This window comes from Anguilla rostrata, chromosome 4, assembly GCF_018555375.3.
Source record: "Anguilla rostrata isolate EN2019 chromosome 4, ASM1855537v3, whole genome shotgun sequence".
Taxonomy (NCBI): Eukaryota; Metazoa; Chordata; class Actinopteri; order Anguilliformes; family Anguillidae; genus Anguilla; species Anguilla rostrata.
In genome coordinates, this window is record NC_057936.1 from 58,835,305 (window position 1) to 58,852,845 (window position 17,541).

A 17,541-nucleotide genomic window follows, 5' to 3' on the forward strand; every position below is an offset into this window, starting at 1 on the left:
TCAAAGAAGCTTTAACCACCTCTGTGCCACACGCCTCAGCATCTGTAAATGATTCTACTGAATCCATTTAAAACCCACATCATAGGATAGAATAGTATAAGAGGCTACAATGACCAAACTACACAATTTGACAAAATACTTTTAAAAAAATATTTGAGTGTGCACATAGACCACAGTCAGTAAGCATTTCCCATGTTTTTTTCCATCCGATAAGATTTCTAAAACTTTGATTCTAAATTGTGGCACTGCTGTTACTGGCAGCGTTACCCCTCCAAACATCTGAAAATCAACTGATGCCGGTCAACCTCGAAAACCGCATTTAGTTTGAGTCTGGGTGAGACAAAAACAGGGAAGGAAAAATGAGGGGAAATGGTATTCGGGACAGAATCTGCCTGACCTCCGAGTCCCCCTCTGTAATGATAAAGTGGGGTACAGTAGCAGGGGAACTCTGTCCTACTGCTCTTGCCCGCCCAGGTCAAAGTGCCCCACAGTGTGCGGCAGCGGTAGCAGTCAGCACAGAGGTGGTTAACCCCACGTCCAGCAGTGATAACCCCCGCAGTGCCACTCAGCCATCTGCACACTAGCCCGACACCGAAGCCTTCACCAACCAAACACCAGGAGGCAAATGGACACCGTACCTTTTTTTCTGGAGAAAACCTTAGAGGTTCTACAATGTACAAGTCATCTGGACCTACTAAAAAGGGGAGAAAGGGGTGGAGGTTAAATGATGGTATGGGAAACCGGAACAGATTCAAGCATGAGCTGTGCACTTGCAAGTAGTAATTTACTGAGCGAAAGCACCAATGCTGAAGACCACTCATCTACTGTCCCACATTCATCTGAAAGGAAATAGTGCTGCATAATGTGCATAATGGTTTTATAATAGCGCTGCATTTCCACTCACGGCACATTCCCTTTTGTTACTACTTGCAAATGTGGTACATGGGCCAGCCATAAGCACTGTGAGCTACATACAGGTATAAATATCCTACGCATCTACTCATGCGCTGTCGGCATGGAGACCAACCGGCCGTGACAGCCGCAAAACTAAGGCAAACGTGAGAACGAAGGGGAGGAAAAAAAAAATAAAAGGGAGTAATGTTTAATGTCTCATGCCAGCTCGAATGAAGAGGCTTGTTCATTCAGTCCTCATCCAGCCCCCCCCCACGCCCCCCCCCCACCTTGGCCCCACCCCCTCTGCTGGGAACCCCTCTGGAAAGGCCATGCCCAGACAATGGGAAATGGAAATGGACCGAGTCGCACACAGTGGACTCTCAGCTTGTTTACTGAGACATAAGTAAAGCAAGCTGACATCAGACCTATTGGGTATCAGACCAGTTCTTTGTTTTCTGCACAAAGAGGCAAAAGGAAGGATCGCGGCTAGGGAAGTGAGCCACATTAGCATTTTTTAACATCACAATGTCGCTATGGCCTTCGTCTGCCCTCGACTCCTGGTTCTGAAAGTTAGAACATCAGGACGCGACGTACGGGCCGCTGGGATTTATGACACACGGGGGCAAGGTGGGGGGTTTGCAAGGGGATTAGGGTCCTGCGCCCCTGCTAACGGTATCCAGCAGCGGGACAGGTAGAGATTACAGGGTTAGCGGTATCTCCGCTAGCGCGCGGCGCACTTACCTTCCGTGGTAGGTAGCTGGAAGGACTTTGAGCGCACGAGGGGACACGACACTCTCCGCTTCAGGCTCATGTCGTCGTATGAGGAGAAACACCTGAAGGGGAGACAGCAGTATTAGCCCAGGTACACAGGTAGCAAACAGCATTATGGCGTGTTGTATTACAAAACACCTGGTGCAACTGAGTAGGGTCTATATTTGGATAAAGGACAGCGGAATATGAAGACACTGAATGACAGTGCACTCTGTCTGACTAACTGACTAGCATGACTGGCTGCCTATAATGGACCAATCAGGGGAGGTGTGACATCATCCTGGCCTGCATGTGCATGTGTTAGAGCAGCGCAGTGTGTGTGTGGAGGTGCGGGGACACGGACACGGGGTCGGCGCTTGTACCTCTTGGGGCTGGGGTAGTGGTTGCTCTTGGGGATGGAGGCGGTGGAGTCGGGCGGGGGCGGAGTCGAGCTGCGGCAGCACTGGATGCACAGCAGCAGGCCCAGGCACAGGCACAGCAGCAGGGACACCACCAGGAAGCTCTGCCTGTCCGACACCTGCGACGGCGGCACAAAGAGAGCATGTTCAGAACACACAAACACACACGCGCGCGCGTCTTACTGACAGGGCAAACGGAGGCTCTGTGCCCTCCCCTCGGGGTCTGGGGCAGGCCTGCGGGCCGCTCACCTCTCTCTGCAGCTGGCTGACGGTGGTGGACAGGTTGAACACCAGCTGGGTGAGGTTCTCCAGCTGGCTCTGCAGGACCTGGATGGACTCCGTCTGCTTTTGATCCTGGAGAAGAGCACAGGGGAAAAAACGCACGCTGCGGTCACACAACCGCCCACGCTGGGCGCCAAGCTCAAATTCTCTACGCGGAGCCCGTCGGCACGCCCGACGCCTCTGGTAACCGCGGAAACGCGGAGCCGACGCACGAAAACCCCCCCCAGAGACTCCCTCACCTGCTCCTCGGCGATCCGGGACGTGTTCTGCAGCTTTATGATGGTCTTGTTGAAGGCCCGCTGCATCTCCTCCATCTGCTTCCGGTACCTTACACAAATCAATGGAAAAGACACATGAATCAGGGAGTACATGCATGCTGGTGCCCGGGCAGCAGAGAGGCCACTGATCAGACGCGCTGCTCTGGTTAGCAGTGATCAGTGACAGGGCGTGTGAGAGAGAGCGGTGCTCTGACTCCTCCCCACCTCTGGCTGAGCTCCTCCAGGTAGCGGCTGCTCAGGGACATGTTCATCTCCAGGGCCTTGATGCGGTTGTTGAGCCTCATGAAGACCGACTCCTTCTGGTTGGAGCCGTGCACCTGGTTGCCGTTGCCGTTGCCGTAGCCGAGCTCGGTGGAGTTCTGCAGCTCGGCGTAGAAGTCGGTGGCGGTGCGGTGCAGCTGCGCCCCGCCCGAGGCGACGGAGAGGAGCACGTCCTCCACCGACTCCTCCGCCCTGGGCTCGGCGGGCGGGGCGGCCGCCTCGGGGTGCTCCGGCGGGGGGGCGGCCCTGCTGGGCTCCTCCGGGGCCGCCCGGCCCCCCTCGGGCTCGGCCGGGGCCGGCAGCTCGGTGGGCGGGGGGATTTCGGCGGGCCGGGTGGCGGTGGGGAGGGGCTGGACGGGCGGCTCCTTGGAGGCGGGGGCGGGCAGGTCCTGTCTGGGGGCGTCGGTCTCGGGGGTGGCCGGCTCTGCCGCGGAGCTGACGCTGGTGGCGGCGAGACCGGGGCTGCCGCCGCCGCTGCTGCTGGGGCCGGCGTCGCTGCTGGAGGGGAGCCTCCTCCGGGCCTCGGCCTGCGTTTCGGGGACCCCGTCCGACAGCGGGAGCTCCAGCTCCGGCAGCTCCAGGGCGGAGAGCCGGGGGATCTCCTCGGTGGGGGTGACCACGGGGAAGCTGTGGGGGGGCAGGGCGGCCGTCTGGCTGGGCTCCAGCTGCGGGGGCTCGGCCGTGCGCTCGGCGGCGGCGTCGGCGTGCCGCGCGGGCTCCAGGACCGCGTCCGTGGGGCCCGGCCCCGGCCCCGCCCCCGCCCCCTCCCCCAGCGCCGTGGGCCTCTCGGCCTCGGGCGGGGGCTCCGTGTCCAGGGGCGGCTCCAGCGTGGGCGTGGGGGCCAGGGGCAGGGGCTGCGGGGGCGAGCGGGCGTCGGCCCGCGCCTCCCGCTGCCTCTGCCGCTCGCTGCGCTGACGCTGCAGGGCCAGCGAGGCGGAGCACCAGCGGAGGAGGTACTCCCGCAGGGAGGCGGCGCACGACAGCGAGGACAGCTCCCCGGAGTACGCCCGGCTCTCCCGCTGCCGCTCCTCGGTCCTCCGCCGCTCCTCCGCTTCCGCCTCCTCCTCCTCCTCCTCCCCCTCCAGAAGGGTGACGGTGGACTGGCGGGGCTCCTCCTCGTCCTCCTCCACCAGCGTGACGATCAGGGTCTCCTCGGGCGGGGCCGGAGTCGGGGCTTCGGGGGGAGGGGCCTCAGGCTCCTCCGTAGCGACAGGCACCTCCAGCTCCGGGGACTCCTCCCTGGGCACAGGGGAGCAACGGGCACACGGTCACCTCACCTGGAGCGCAGACGCTTCCAAAAGCCACCGACACCACAAGCGTTTATATTAACAACCGTCTGCCCGACTGCTCCGGTTGATCAGACCGCAATCGATTCATTTATTTACTGGTCAGCTCGATTCGTTCCATGCAGGCTGGGGGGGTTTGAGGCCGAAAGAGGGACATAATCAAATAAAGTGAGCTGAGCAGAGGAGGGGGGGAAACGCCCATAAGCCGAGAGCAGCCATGCGGGTGGCGTGTTATTCACGCAGCCCGCAGAAGCCCCCAGGCTGGCGGCAGGATGACGCAAGCAGGCCACTCACTCTGGAGAGGGGGAGGGGCTGCTGGGGCTGGGGCTGGGGGTGGAGCTGGCCGGCTCTTCGGGGGAGGGCTCTGTAACGTTCTCGCCGTCCGTTGAAAAGTTTGCTGCACGAAAAAAAACAAAACAAAAAAAAAAAAAACAGGATGATTACTGCCCAGCGGCTAAACCTGCAGGAAAACGAGCTCGGACAGAACGCACGTCCAGCGCTGGTCCAGACGAGGTTGTCAAAGTTAACAGAGACACCATTGTTCATGAAAAGTCCTCCCCTCTGCCAGGACTCAAAGGAGAACTGAAAGCCTGCACAGAGTATGCTTGTGTGGCAGAATGGAAAAAGGGGGGGAGGGGGGTGCAAGGTTATGAAACATGACTTTTATTTGTAGATTTACAAACTTTTATTTGTAGATTTCTCTCTCCTGCTAACACAAACAATGCAAATGTCATGAAAGACAGAGGAAAGGTTCAACTAAAGCAAATAGGGGAAGAAGCCTGGTAAAGATGAAGCCTTGAAATAAAGACTAGCTTTCCAGAAATAAAATAAAAACCAGTCATGCCACCAAGATATGAATTTGGGTGTGAGACAACAGCCTACAAAAAGCAGCCAAAACAAGCCGAAGCAAACTGTAGGTGACTGTAAATCAGACTAGGCCGAGGCTGGTGCATTCCAGTTATCACCACAGCAATTTCAGACATGCCAAGCGACACCAATGATCTTGATTCAGGAATTTTGTTTACCTTCACCATGACCCAGAAATGAAAAATGATGGGCCTAGTGTGTGTGCAACTGAAATTACTCTTAAGTATGCAAAGAAAACAGAAGGAACACTAAATCTGAAAGCCTGAAGCAAAGAACTTGCTCCACTACATTTTCCCAGTACAACAGGACTGGCAGAAATTCAGCTTCATTTGCCTAAGAAGCAGAGCCAAGTCTACATAATCTGCCAGAGTTCTGGTACATTTTCAACAGTTAAATGACTAATATCCAGAAGTTAAAAGCCATACTACTGCAAGTGTTAGAAGAATCATAGATCTTCATTTGAGTGTGGTTAGAAGAGTCCCTGTTGCTGGCTAAACACTCCGACGAAGAAAGTGAGCTCTTGTAACTGGCTTATTTTAGCGCATGTCAACAGCACCGTTTCTGAGGCTCACAAGGCTCTGAATGCGTTGGCATGGCAACAGCCTTCACAAGTCACACACAGCTGCCAAAGAACTCGAGACTTGTCAAACATGGCTACTTTCTGCCCAGATTCTGCGGAGGGAAAACATACATTTTAAAATACACCATTCTGGTATCAAATCTCAATATTAAGGGTTTCCCGACAGTAAAGACATTTTAGTTGCTTATATTTATTAAAAACAGCTGCACACATTTTTAACACATGCAGTCTTCAAAGAGCATTAAATGTTTTTTACTTGTCATCTGGTTTCTCTAGTGTACTTCCTGGTATTAGGAAGCCTACTTACACCATCCACAAACTCAAAAAGAACGGGATGAGAGACATGGAACAAAAGAACTTTTGTGGTAAAGCCGGGGGAGACAGGTTACCTTTAAAAACAAGTTTTTTTTTTTTATTTTTTTTTAAAAAGACCGATACCTTCAACGTTGGCTCCTTCTTCGAGTTCCGGCTTGGCCCCCAGCACGTTGGCGGCGATGTTGTTGACCATGGTGAGGATGGCGTCTGCGGGGCAAACAGAAGCGCGTGAGCGCCGCACACAGGAAGCGTGCGAACACCGCGGGGCGCTGGCGTAGGTACTCACTCGTGGCCGATCCCAACAGGTTCTTTGCAGCCTTGTCTTCCGCCGGCACGTAGCCAGGAGGGTAATCTGCAGGGCAGAGAAACAGTTCAGAGACTCGGTCATTGTAAGGGCGCACGTATACATACATGCACATGTGACAAAACACAAAGGGGTCCACATTTTTTACATTCAAAAAAATGTCAGATGTCTCTGACTTGTTGAGGACTCAATGTCTATTCACATCATACTTCTCTCACGCACACAGGCATACACACACACATATACTACCAACACATGGCACTCTCTTATGGACACAAAGCCATTCACAATGTTAGGCTGTTATTAAAGTAAATTCATCTTTGCAAAGAGATTACTCCACAACAAACATGTAGACAGTGAAAAGGGAAGTTGTCTTGCCATAATCCTCGTCCAGGTACTCCAGTCTCTCGGAGGGATACTGGGACTCCGCTATTTCCTCATACTCTTCCACCATACTGGTTCCAAACACCCTTCAAAGAAGGAAAACAAAAAGATGTGAAAAAAGACCCGTTTGCTGGTCATCATAAACAGGATAAACCCGCCCTCACAAGCATCAGCGGCTCATGTCAGCACTGAAAGGATCCCAAGTCCAATATTAAGGCTCCTTCATCCATCCATCCATCCAAAGCCATCCATTATCTATACCCGCTTATTCCTGGTCAGGGTCGCGGGGTGTGCTGCAGCCTATCCCAGCATGCACTGGGCGAGAGGCAGGAGAGGCCCCTTCACGTTCAAGCTTATTCATGACTGAAATTCAGTGGTACGTAGCGCTGAACTTTGGCCGAGTTGACGTATGGGGGGCACAGGGGTAATTTAAAGGCAGCCTGCTCCAGGTCCTCCACCCCCCCCCCCCCCCGCCCCGCTCGCGGTTTCCTCAGGGAATGACGGAGAGTTCCAAGACACACACAACTGCAACTGGGGCCAAAAGAGGTGGGGGTTACCAGCCAATCACATCGCAGAGACCCGGGGAGGGCCATGTGAACCACACATGGCCACACAAACAGCGCTGTGAACTGGCATGGGGTGCATTCATAATTCATACTTCATCACTGCTGCCTTTATTACGCAATGGGCCCGCGATTAAAATGCAGTTCACTTCCCTGGCTTCCAGGGGGCGCAAGTTAGAAAAATATAAGGGGGTGAAGACATACCTCACAAGGAGAAACCATCTGTCCCACACATTCAAAGCATCACAGCTTCCTCGGAAACCCCATTTAATAGAGGCTCATGAAGCCAGGCCAAACAGCAAAATACCAAGAGCTGCATGCGCCCCGGGTGCTTTTCACACCAGTGCTAGGTGTGAAGGAGGTTTATAAAATTCTGCCGCCCCATACAGAGCTAGCCTATGTCATACTTTCCTTAAAAAAAGGGTATTTGTAGCAAGTGGCGGCCTACTGTTTTGTGGGGCTACAATTTAACAAATTCCACCAGTTCCCTGTAAGTGCGTTTATTTACTGTTTGGCAAAGGCAGGACCTGCACTGCAAAAGGACATACGTATACAAGGAAACAAGACAGCTGTCAAAAACACAAGAGTACAAACTCCACAAACCTTATGAGACTGAGGGGACAGAAGTGCTCGGATCCAAAGTGGGATAGGAGTTCAACCTACAGACGAAAGCAAACATTAATGCGCGGGGGAAAAATGCCAGGGTTACCCAATTTGTTTTCAGTAATGATCACGTCTACAGCAATTAAGTATTTGCAAAGCCTTGATGTTTATTTTTTTTAAATAATGTGTCTTTGCCATGCATTATTTGGGCACTGCCACCAAAGCTCCCCGATACCGTGCATTCAAAACCTCTGGAAGAAAGGAATGCTAACCTTTATGTACTTGATGAACATCTGATGCAAGAGAAAACAGGAGAGAGAGAGAGAGAGAGAGAGAAAAAAATAAGAAAGAAAATCAGTAAAAAGGACTGATTCATGCCACAAGCAAGTCAAGCAATTCTTTTCTGGGTTTCTCCTAGAGATAAACACAGGCATTGTACACACTCTACAACGGCGGCGCTACCAGACGCTAAAAAGGCAAAAAGACATTAGAGGAGCGACGCCGGCTGAACAGAGGAGGAAAGCAGAAGAACAAACGCGAGGGAAACGAGAGGACATACGGCCTACGGAACACACTGCTGCTCGGCTAGGCTTCAGGCTCTGGGGCCAACGCAACTCTGCAAAAGCTTTAGTTCACAACAACAATGTAGAGTGTGCATGCTACTTTAAAAAAAGGCACAATTTTGAATAAATCAATCAGAGCCTTTTACTACAGTCAACGTTTTGTGAGGTCAAAAGTATACTCGGTGACCTGGTCACACGTGGCACTGGCATGACTGGCTTGCAATTAAAGCGTCAGTACAAACAGAACTTTTGCATCGGATAACCCTGAAGCGGCAGAGAGAAGAAAGAAAGAAACAGAGGGCAGAGACGGTTAAACAAAGAGAAGGCAGATATTAAAATGGCTGCAATTAAAAACCTACTAGAGACAAAATAATACACCCTCATTTCAGTAGTTTTCGTTTTAAAAATAAAACAATTCAATTTTAAAAAGCTGCAGACAGAAAGCATGGCGTGATGACTGCACTTCAGAACCAAAACAAAACAGAGCAGAGCAGGTCTGCACAGTTCTATATAACGGCCTCCAGAGGACAATGTTAAACTGTCCCATTGTCCCGGGGACACAGGTGAGGCGGTGTGACTTTGCTCCCGGGGGGGGGATCGTCAGATTACTTTCCACAAGACGACAGGGATCAGTTACGCAGCAACACACAGGCCTCCTTTCACTGGCTGAGGTTGCCGACGGCATCGTTAAAGAGTTTACTGCCGGAGCTGTTTCACCAACCGGAGCGACCCCGGCAACGCGCGTACCTACCGTACCGTCACGCACGCGTCTCCGGGGGCGACCGGCCGAGTCCGTACGCTCAGCGACGCATGATCTGCGTTTACGTTCCTGTTTGCTGCTGCGTCCTCGTCTACCTCCCACCCCAACACCTAGCCTCGAAAACAGCTACGCTGCAATTCAAAACTTCCCCTTGCTGGCAATACTACCCCAGCTCAAATCTGCCCCTCTCAGGCAGTACTGCCCCTGCTCAAAACAGCCCCTCTCAGGCAACACTGCCCCTGCTCAAATCTGCCCCTCTCAGGCAACACTGCCCCTGCTCAAATCTACTCCTCTCAGGCAGTACTGCCCCTGCTCAGATCTACTCCTCTCAGGCAGTACTGCCCCTGCTCAGATCTACCCCCCTCAGTCAACACTGCCCCTGCTCAGATCTACCCCTCTCAGGCAGTACTGCCCCCGCCCGTCTCCCACAGGAAGCAGAAGGCTGCTGACGGCGCTGGCTGGCGGTGCCCAGCAGGGCGGCGCTACCTTGACGTATTTGGCGTACAGCTGCTCGTCCAGCGGGAAGCTCTGCACCGTGCGCTCGTCCCGGGCGTGGAAGGTGCCCAGCTTGATCCACTTGTTCGTCGGGTACCTGCCAGACAAGGAAACACTTCTGGGAAACCAGAACCCAACGGAGAATCTCCGATAAGGAACAAGGAAGAGGTCTCCTAACGTGGGGACTAGCTGTGCTACGACAGCTCGATAGAGGGGAAACAAACGAACCCGCTTCACAGAGACGGATGACTGACCTGTCGCTGATGGAAACCAGGAAGTCCTTGGGAGTGGAGGAGAAGAGCTCAAAGTTGGCAATGTCCAGCTGCTTGACTTGAATGGGCTCGCACAGCTCAATGACGAACCTGAACAGAGGAAGAGAAGGAAGACGCGCAGGAAGACAGCACGTGAGGAAACCAGGTTAAGATAAGGAGCTGTAGGGTGCAGTCTCCACCAGGAGCTTCTGGAGGGTGGCAGAGCAGTGCTGCAGCACAGGGATCACAGGCACACACAGTCAAGGCTGTATCACACACAGTGAGCACAGGCACACACAGCCAGGCTGTATCACACACAGTGAGCACAGGCACACACAGTCAAGGCTGTATCACACACAGGGAGCACAGGCACACACAGCCAGGCTGTATCACACACAGGAAGCACAGACACACACAGCCAGGCTGTATTGCACACAGGGAGCACAGGCACACACAGCCAGGCTGTATCACACACAGGGAGCAGCTCATGAAGACCACACACACAGGCATGGACAGAGGAGCCATGTGCACTCAGGAGAGCACTGCTCTCCGCTCACACAGAAAGGGAAGGGAAAGTGCTTCAAAATGGCGGTGGCAGCAGAAGAACACTGTGGCGCATGGAGGGTGGCTGGGTGGGTGGGTGGCCCGGTGACGCAACGTTCCACACTGGCACGGGTTCGCAAAGTGACTCACCAGATCTTGTTGCTGCAGGGATTCAGCATGTAGAGGTCCATGTTCTCCATCAGAATGGCAGAGGTACTCTGGAAATAGAACAGTGGAGATGCTAAACCAGTACTAGACTGAGCATGATAACGTGAGTGCTTGAATGTGTAGCAGGTACACAATATATTACAGACAATAAAATATTAATCTGCATTATTAATGCCTCATTCAAAAAACGTATACATAAATTTACTGCATTCTGTAAAACTAGTAAAATCTGTAAAAAATGTTCTACATATTTCATTAAATTTAATGCACCACTAGAATTTTTTATTAATTAATTGCAGACAACAGTAGTAGCAAAGAAAACTAGTTATAATAATCAATAATGCTGTAACTAGTAGTTAAATGAAGGGCCTCAGGGACAGCGACACTCTCACAATCTGACGCAGGCTTCCCAGTACCTTAGCCTCCGTGTTTGCCGACAGGATTTTGGCCCCACACTCCACAGAGGCGTAGTTATTCTTAAAATTCTTCTGTACCTTCTTCACCACATGGGGGCTTCCATTGGAGGAGGAGTGCATGGACTGGCCTGTCCGAGAGGGAGCGGGGGAGAAGGACGAGGAGAGAGGGTGGGAGGGGGATGGGGGCAAGAGAGCATGTGACAGTGAGTTGGAGGGGGGGTGAAAACTGGGTCATTTTCAAAGCTCTAAATTATCTCCTAAAACCCAATCACAATGCGTCATGGGGTGCATGGGTGTGTGTGTGCGCGCGTGTGAGCATGTGTGTGTGTGTACCTAGCCTTGACAGCAAACCGCAATCGATATCATGTTCTCCACAGCAGTGCGAGGAGGGGTATGCCAGTGAACCTATATTCCTCGCTCTCATACTGATAACCTAGTTAGGGGAGGACAGGCATGTCTTCTAACATGGGATCTGATGACCGGGGCTGCGATTTCAAACCTGCTTTCCACTCTCGCGCAGAGCAGCTTATTTTAGACCATAAAGCAGGGAGAGGAGCGCTCACCCATTACCGACATATTGCAGGCTCAGACACAGGGAAACAGGCCTCTGGAGATTACAATGGCGCTACACAATCCGCAATCTAACTGAATCAAAATCTAACATAAAGGGAGAGAAGTGTCTGTGGCCGCCATTAATCTCCCAGTGCCCGTCTGTGCTTTAGGGGTGCTGGGTGGTCCAGTCCTAACGGGGTACGTCTCGGTGTGAGGTCCCGTGTGCGGCAGCGCTCCTCGTACTCCGAGCGCCGTCCCTCACGCTCCACTGCCCCGGTCCATTACCCCCACATGCATTTTTCATGGCTGCGGGAGATGGGGGGGGGGTTGTGGGAGACGAGGGGGGGCTTATGCAACCCTGCACTGCACACGCTCCACTTCCTGCCCATCGGCTGGACCCAGCACGCCGGGGCTTCTGCAGCCTCGGCCAAAGCCACTGCAGCCTCGCTGCGACGTGACTAAACCTTTCTGCGCCGCTGAGCTGAGGGGCGACAACCTCTACCCTCCTGAGACTCCCTAAAGTTTGAAAGGCCGGGGTTGCTATGACGACCGACATGGAAGGGCCCTTACTCTTCTCCTTCTCCACCTCCATCACCTTCTTCTTCCACTCGTCAAAGGTGGGGATGTCTTCCTTGCCGGGCACCGAGGGGTCCGTCTCCTTGGCGACGGGGGCTTCGTCGGCCTGCGGGCAGAACGGTTCGCGAGTTAGCTCTTCCGCGCGACGCGTCGCCAAGCAAACCAGCTCGCGCACAAGGCCCCGAACAGCGGCAAGCAGCCAATTCTGCCAGTTACGCAAGAGCTTTACGGATCAGCAGCAGTAACAACACCAGCAAGGGCTAGCCCACGGTGCTGCTGCTGCGCAAGAGTACACCGCGTACGCTAACCAATCCATTTCACCCCGGGCTCGAAGCAGAGACAGCCTGGCAGCGTTGCACAAGCAGGCTTTGTCCCACCGCAGTCTGCTCTTACACCAAAGAATGCCTCCAAGAGATGGGAGCCGTCTGAATACTAAACAGGGGTGGGGGGAGGGGACGGTGCGCTGCCTCAATGAAAAATTTACAATGCGTGTCACAAAGAGAGGCGGAGCCTAACTCCCAGCTCCCCTAATCTGTGCCGTTACAGAGCAGATTTCCACATGACCTCCCACAGCCAGTCAGCCTCAGCATAATGACTCCAGCTCAGTTCCCAAATACATTAATCATCTCTAGAAGCCTATGCATTTACCACCACACTTTCAATATCAAATACTGAGCTGAACGCAGAGGGCCTGGTGTTCTCCGTCTACTGATGTGTGAGAAAGGGAAATCCTCAGACTGTTTCTCTGACAGGGCTGAAGAGCCCAGAGCACCAGGTCCATTCAGGGACTACAGTGACTAAAGCATAAGTAATTAGCTAATAATGAGCCCAATAAGCCGACCCGTCCGCTTACCAAAGAACAGTGTACTTTGCATTTACTCTTGAATTGAGAGATACGCATGGAACAAAACGCACAACTGGAAAAAAAAAATTATGAAAACGCGCATATCCTTCCATTTACTTGCACTATTTGTACAAAAGCACAGTGTGTAAACCAAAAATAAACACAGAAATATTACATGGCTATTTCTGTAGTGCAGAGATTTAGTGAGACTTTATGCCTGGAAAACATAGTCAAAGGAAGAACATATAACAGTAAATAGTCTAAGCAACAGTATAAGGGATCATTCTTTCAATTCCTGATCATGAGTCATCTTTCACCCATGAGTCATTATCAGGATTAATCTGAACTTTGCTACTGAATGAGACAGTTGTGAACTAAACAATTCCATTTGTAGGATACACACTCACACACTCTCTCTCTCTCTCACACACACACACGCACACACACACACACACACTGTATAACAATGAAAAGACGTATAATTCCAATCTAGGCCAAGGCTCTCTTATGAAAGATTTGAAATCTCTTCCTGCTAAAATACAAAATAAAAAAATGTCACAGGTAAGGCCATAATCAAAACCTTGGAAACGATTCAAATACACCAAAGAGCAAGCAGTATTTCCAGCCAGACAATCCAACCGGAAAACATTGAAATAAAAAATCACTGAGAAACAGTGAACACAGGACCCCTCCCAGGGCGGGCACTGCTATGCTTGTGCCATGCTGTAGCGGGCACAGATGGCATGATGAGACCAGGTGTGCTCAGGGAGGAGGTGCCCTCCATTACGTCAGGGGCACCGCCTCCTGACTTTTGTCTGGCTGGCTCAGTTGGCACGCGACACTCGTTTCAGGGTTTTGGCTGGGACGCTGGCCGAGCCTTAATTATTTCAGGAAGGCGGAAATATTGACAGCATACAACGAACTGGCATTCCACAGCACTTTTAAGAATAGTCCTTCTGACGACCGGTTGCATTCAACTTCCTTCTGCTCTTTACTGTAGCTCAGATCGCCGTGAGGCGTTTAGTCCTCCTCCTCCCTTTTCCCGCCTTAACGCTGCCGTCACGTTCACGTAAAACGAATTGCGAAAGTTAGCACACCCGCTATGACACATATTTGAATCATGTAGTACTCTATAATACTGATACTCTCCTACCCTAGTAGTGTCAAAAATCAGAAATGAACCCAAGATCGTCCTGTCACACAGAAGGGTAGAGGCTTCTTGGCCAATGCTGGTGACCCCTACAGACCCCAATGGAAGGTGACCATTTTACTTTAAGAGCCATGGTTAGTCTCCCACTGATACAGAAAACACGTTACCTCCGCCTCCTCCTCGGGCATGTGGGAGGCGTTGGTGCCCTGGTCCAGCTCGGGCACATCCTGCTCCACATGGGGGAGCGAGGAGTCCAGCTCAGTTTTGGTCCCCGTCCGGCTCCCATGGGTGCTGGAGGAATTCTCTACGTGATCCACGGTCAAGCTGAAGAGGACGTCCGACACGACAGGAGCGTGGAGGGAGAGAGGGAGAGAGAGAAAGAGAAAAAGAGAGAGAGAGAGAGAGAAAGGCACTGAGAAACGCTGGACGACCCCAAACAAGAATAAAACCAAAAACCAAAAAAAAAAAAAAAGAGACCAAATAAGCATCTTTTCGTTTACTGGAGCCAAGTGGTCAATTTGTCTTGGCTGGGCGACAGCACGGCGGGCGGGGGAAAAAAGGCAAGGCCAGCGGAGGAGTGCTGTCGAGCGCGGCAGTAGGAGCAGAGAGGGGAGCGGCTGCTGTACCTGCGGTTCGCCGGGGTCAAGGGTCAGTACTCACCTGGCGAGCGGGCTGCGAAAGGGCGGGGGCGCCACGGGGGGCCCTGCGGCCTCGCACTCGGACGCGGACTGCTGATGCTCAGCATCAATAGAGCTGTCTACAGGGGTATCGGCACTGGCAACCTCTATTGCACTGAGGGGAAAGAGATAATAGGCTGTTTACAGCAGTGCCCCCACGGGCTGGGAAGAGAGGAGGAGGGAGGAGAGAGGAGAGAGGAGGAGGAGGAGGAGGAGGGAGAGGAGGAGGAGGGAGAAGTGTGTCTGAGGGAGGGGGTTCCCCTTAGCGGCCTGGGCGCGTTTCAGGGGGCTGTGCTGCCATCGTGGAGCTCCCAGGAGGGGGGGGGGGATGTGTGCGTGTGTGTGTGTCCTGGCCAGAGGATTGCACGGTCCTTTCGCAAGGGCGGATTGACAGGGAGCTAGCCAGTTAGTCCTCGAGGAGGGGTAAGTGGGGGGTGGTGGGATTTAAGAATCGTCCAGTTCTCGTTCTTCCTCCCGGTGCGAGTTGTACAGGTGCCATTAAATTCCTGGATGCTGAAATTTTGTCCGTAAAAAGGCACTGAAAGGTGAGAGCCCGTGTCATGAGAATCGGAGGTTTGTCTCTGCTGGGGTGGGGGGTTGAAGGGTCCATTGAAATAGCACTGACAAGAACGTGTGGAAAGCCACCGAGAGGAGACAAAGATGTCAAACAGTTGCTCAACACTGAGTTCTCTCCCTTGTGTTTCACACAAAGTTAAAAGATGAAAGACCAAAGAAGAAAAAGTAGTTAAAGCTGAAAAGGGAATAACTGTGTTAGGCATTCATATACCGAAGAACACATGCATAACACGAGGCTCACATTCAACAGGCTACTGAATGGTTACAGAAGTGGTCCAAGCCACATTACGAATTGAATGCAAACAAACACGGCACTGTGCTTGAACATCACAAAAATTGTGAAGCTGTCCATGTTACAGTTTTGGCCCTTAGACAGCCTGAGCCACGCCCCCTATCTCCAGAGGGCTGGCCAACCCGTGCTCACCTGGTGGGTGTGGTGGGAGGGGCTTGTGAGGTAGGTGTGTCTTCGGGGGCTTCCTCTTGTTCAGCGGGCACAGCTGCGGGGAGCTCGGTGGGGGGGGAGGAAGCAGCAGCGGTAGGCGGGGCCTGCTGGTCTTGAGAGGCGGGAGGATCGGACTCCGGATCCGGTGCGGGGTCCGTCGCCGGTTCTGTCCTCGCCTCCACAACAGGCTCCTCCTTTTTCACAGTCTAGCCCAGAACAGTCAGGTCATATCACATAGGGCACTTCACAGGACAAGACCAGCACACAGATGAACTTAGTACACATCAAACCAACCAGAAACTTTCAGTACCTCATGAGCTCTTTGATGGAAATTTCACACTTGATGCATTTTAAGATATTAAGATGATGCCATTATCCACAATTACCCAAAGCCTACACACATGCAATACCTATTCATTTAACCTCTACATACATGCACAGGAACACACATATAAATAAAAATCTGTTTCCTTTGTAACTAGAAATCCATTAATTCAACAGATGAATGCATAACAGGATAACCAAACATAGTACCAAACACAGTTATACAGGTGATGGGAAGAAGTAGGCTACCCAAACCCTAAAATACTGTTAATGAGACACCAACAGCACACTCAACCGTCACGCCAGAAAAATCACCATCGGCAGAGACGGCGATTCCAAACCAAAGCTGACCGCACCTCATCGTCTTCCTCATCTTGCATTTCATTCGGCGCTGGCGCCTCTAATGAAACCCTCTCCGACTCCAGTCCCACGTCGTACGACTGGATGTACACCGCCCAATCCTCTTCGACCTGCGAACACCCAGGGGCTGTCAGTCACACCACTCCCTCACATACTACAGCACAGCCTCAGAGATGCCAAGCCCAGACTATCAGACTCAGTGGTCCACCACAGAAGGGTACAAACCCTTAATATACGTAGATAATTACACATTTTCAAGCTGTCAGTATAAAATACGGAGATATTCTCTTATAATTACGAACCCAAATGGGAATGAGACATGAAAATGAGTTCTTTGATTCAAAAAAGAAGGAAAAAAAAAAAACAATAAACAGGAAATATAACTGCATTCTATAATTTCATGTGGGATCATTTGAAAAATTGTGTTTTTGAGCAATGGAAGCTTCTGAGGAAATGGAAGGCATAATGAAAGAACAAATGATGCCTACCTACTTCAGGACAATAATGCAGATTCTTTGACACATTAACAGATGCATTTTCTCATAAACAGTGCTAGAAGCAGTTTAGGTTGAGTAGGATAATCAGGAAATGCTTGCTCATCAGCAGACCTGTACTCCCCTTTCAATCTTCCCTCAATAGCATGGCAAAAACCAGACCGATTACCCTGAACTCAGTCTGGGCCATATAACCCCACCGTCTAGCCTGGAGCATTTCTTGGTCAGCAGCTTTCAGCTTCTCTGTAACCTACACACTTGTATTCTTTGTGAGATTTGAGCATAACAGTCACAGCAATGTTTTTGTTTCTGAGAACACAATACAGGCAGTACTTTTTCACTAAACAGCGGTCAACTACATGCAAGTTATTATTATGCAACATGCATCTGTGAATTACATCACACCCACTTGTCAAATTTGGAGCATCACAGCTAATTGGGAGCCAATTCCACAAGTGTTAATTATATAAATCCAAAAAGGGGTGGGCGTGGGTGCTGTGGGTCTGGGTGTTTGTTTTTAGCTCAGCACCTTAATAAGTAGGATCAAGTGTCTTTAGGGTCAGG

The 17,541-nt window shown here is 51.8% G+C and overlaps 1 protein-coding gene across 3 annotated transcripts in view; it reads right to left on the reverse strand.

Moving 5' to 3' along the window:
• Positions 1–17,541, reverse strand: part of suco (SUN domain containing ossification factor) — a 41,419-nt gene that overhangs the window by 3,261 nt on the left and 20,617 nt on the right. Inside the window, exons 4-24 of one of the 3 annotated variants that reach the window (XM_064333522.1) lie at positions 16,480–16,593; positions 15,782–16,005; positions 14,765–14,896; positions 14,272–14,428; positions 12,105–12,216; positions 10,983–11,110; positions 10,549–10,616; positions 9,859–9,966; positions 9,596–9,701; positions 8,059–8,079; positions 7,787–7,842; positions 6,615–6,706; positions 6,219–6,284; positions 6,056–6,139; positions 4,465–4,567; positions 2,828–4,123; positions 2,585–2,672; positions 2,313–2,417; positions 2,028–2,182; positions 1,636–1,727; positions 639–694 (exon numbers count right to left, since the gene is read on the reverse strand). In XM_064333522.1, the coding sequence (XP_064189592.1) occupies positions 639–694; positions 1,636–1,727; positions 2,028–2,182; positions 2,313–2,417; positions 2,585–2,672; positions 2,828–4,123; positions 4,465–4,567; positions 6,056–6,139; positions 6,219–6,284; positions 6,615–6,706; positions 7,787–7,842; positions 8,059–8,079; positions 9,596–9,701; positions 9,859–9,966; positions 10,549–10,616; positions 10,983–11,110; positions 12,105–12,216; positions 14,272–14,428; positions 14,765–14,896; positions 15,782–16,005; positions 16,480–16,593 (3,363 nt within the window). The remainder of the gene's footprint in view (positions 1–638; positions 695–1,635; positions 1,728–2,027; positions 2,183–2,312; positions 2,418–2,584; positions 2,673–2,827; positions 4,124–4,464; positions 4,568–6,055; positions 6,140–6,218; positions 6,285–6,614; positions 6,707–7,786; positions 7,843–8,058; positions 8,080–9,595; positions 9,702–9,858; positions 9,967–10,548; positions 10,617–10,982; positions 11,111–12,104; positions 12,217–14,271; positions 14,429–14,764; positions 14,897–15,781; positions 16,006–16,479; positions 16,594–17,541) is intronic. The other 2 variants (XM_064333523.1, XM_064333524.1) reach the window with 2 other exon arrangements.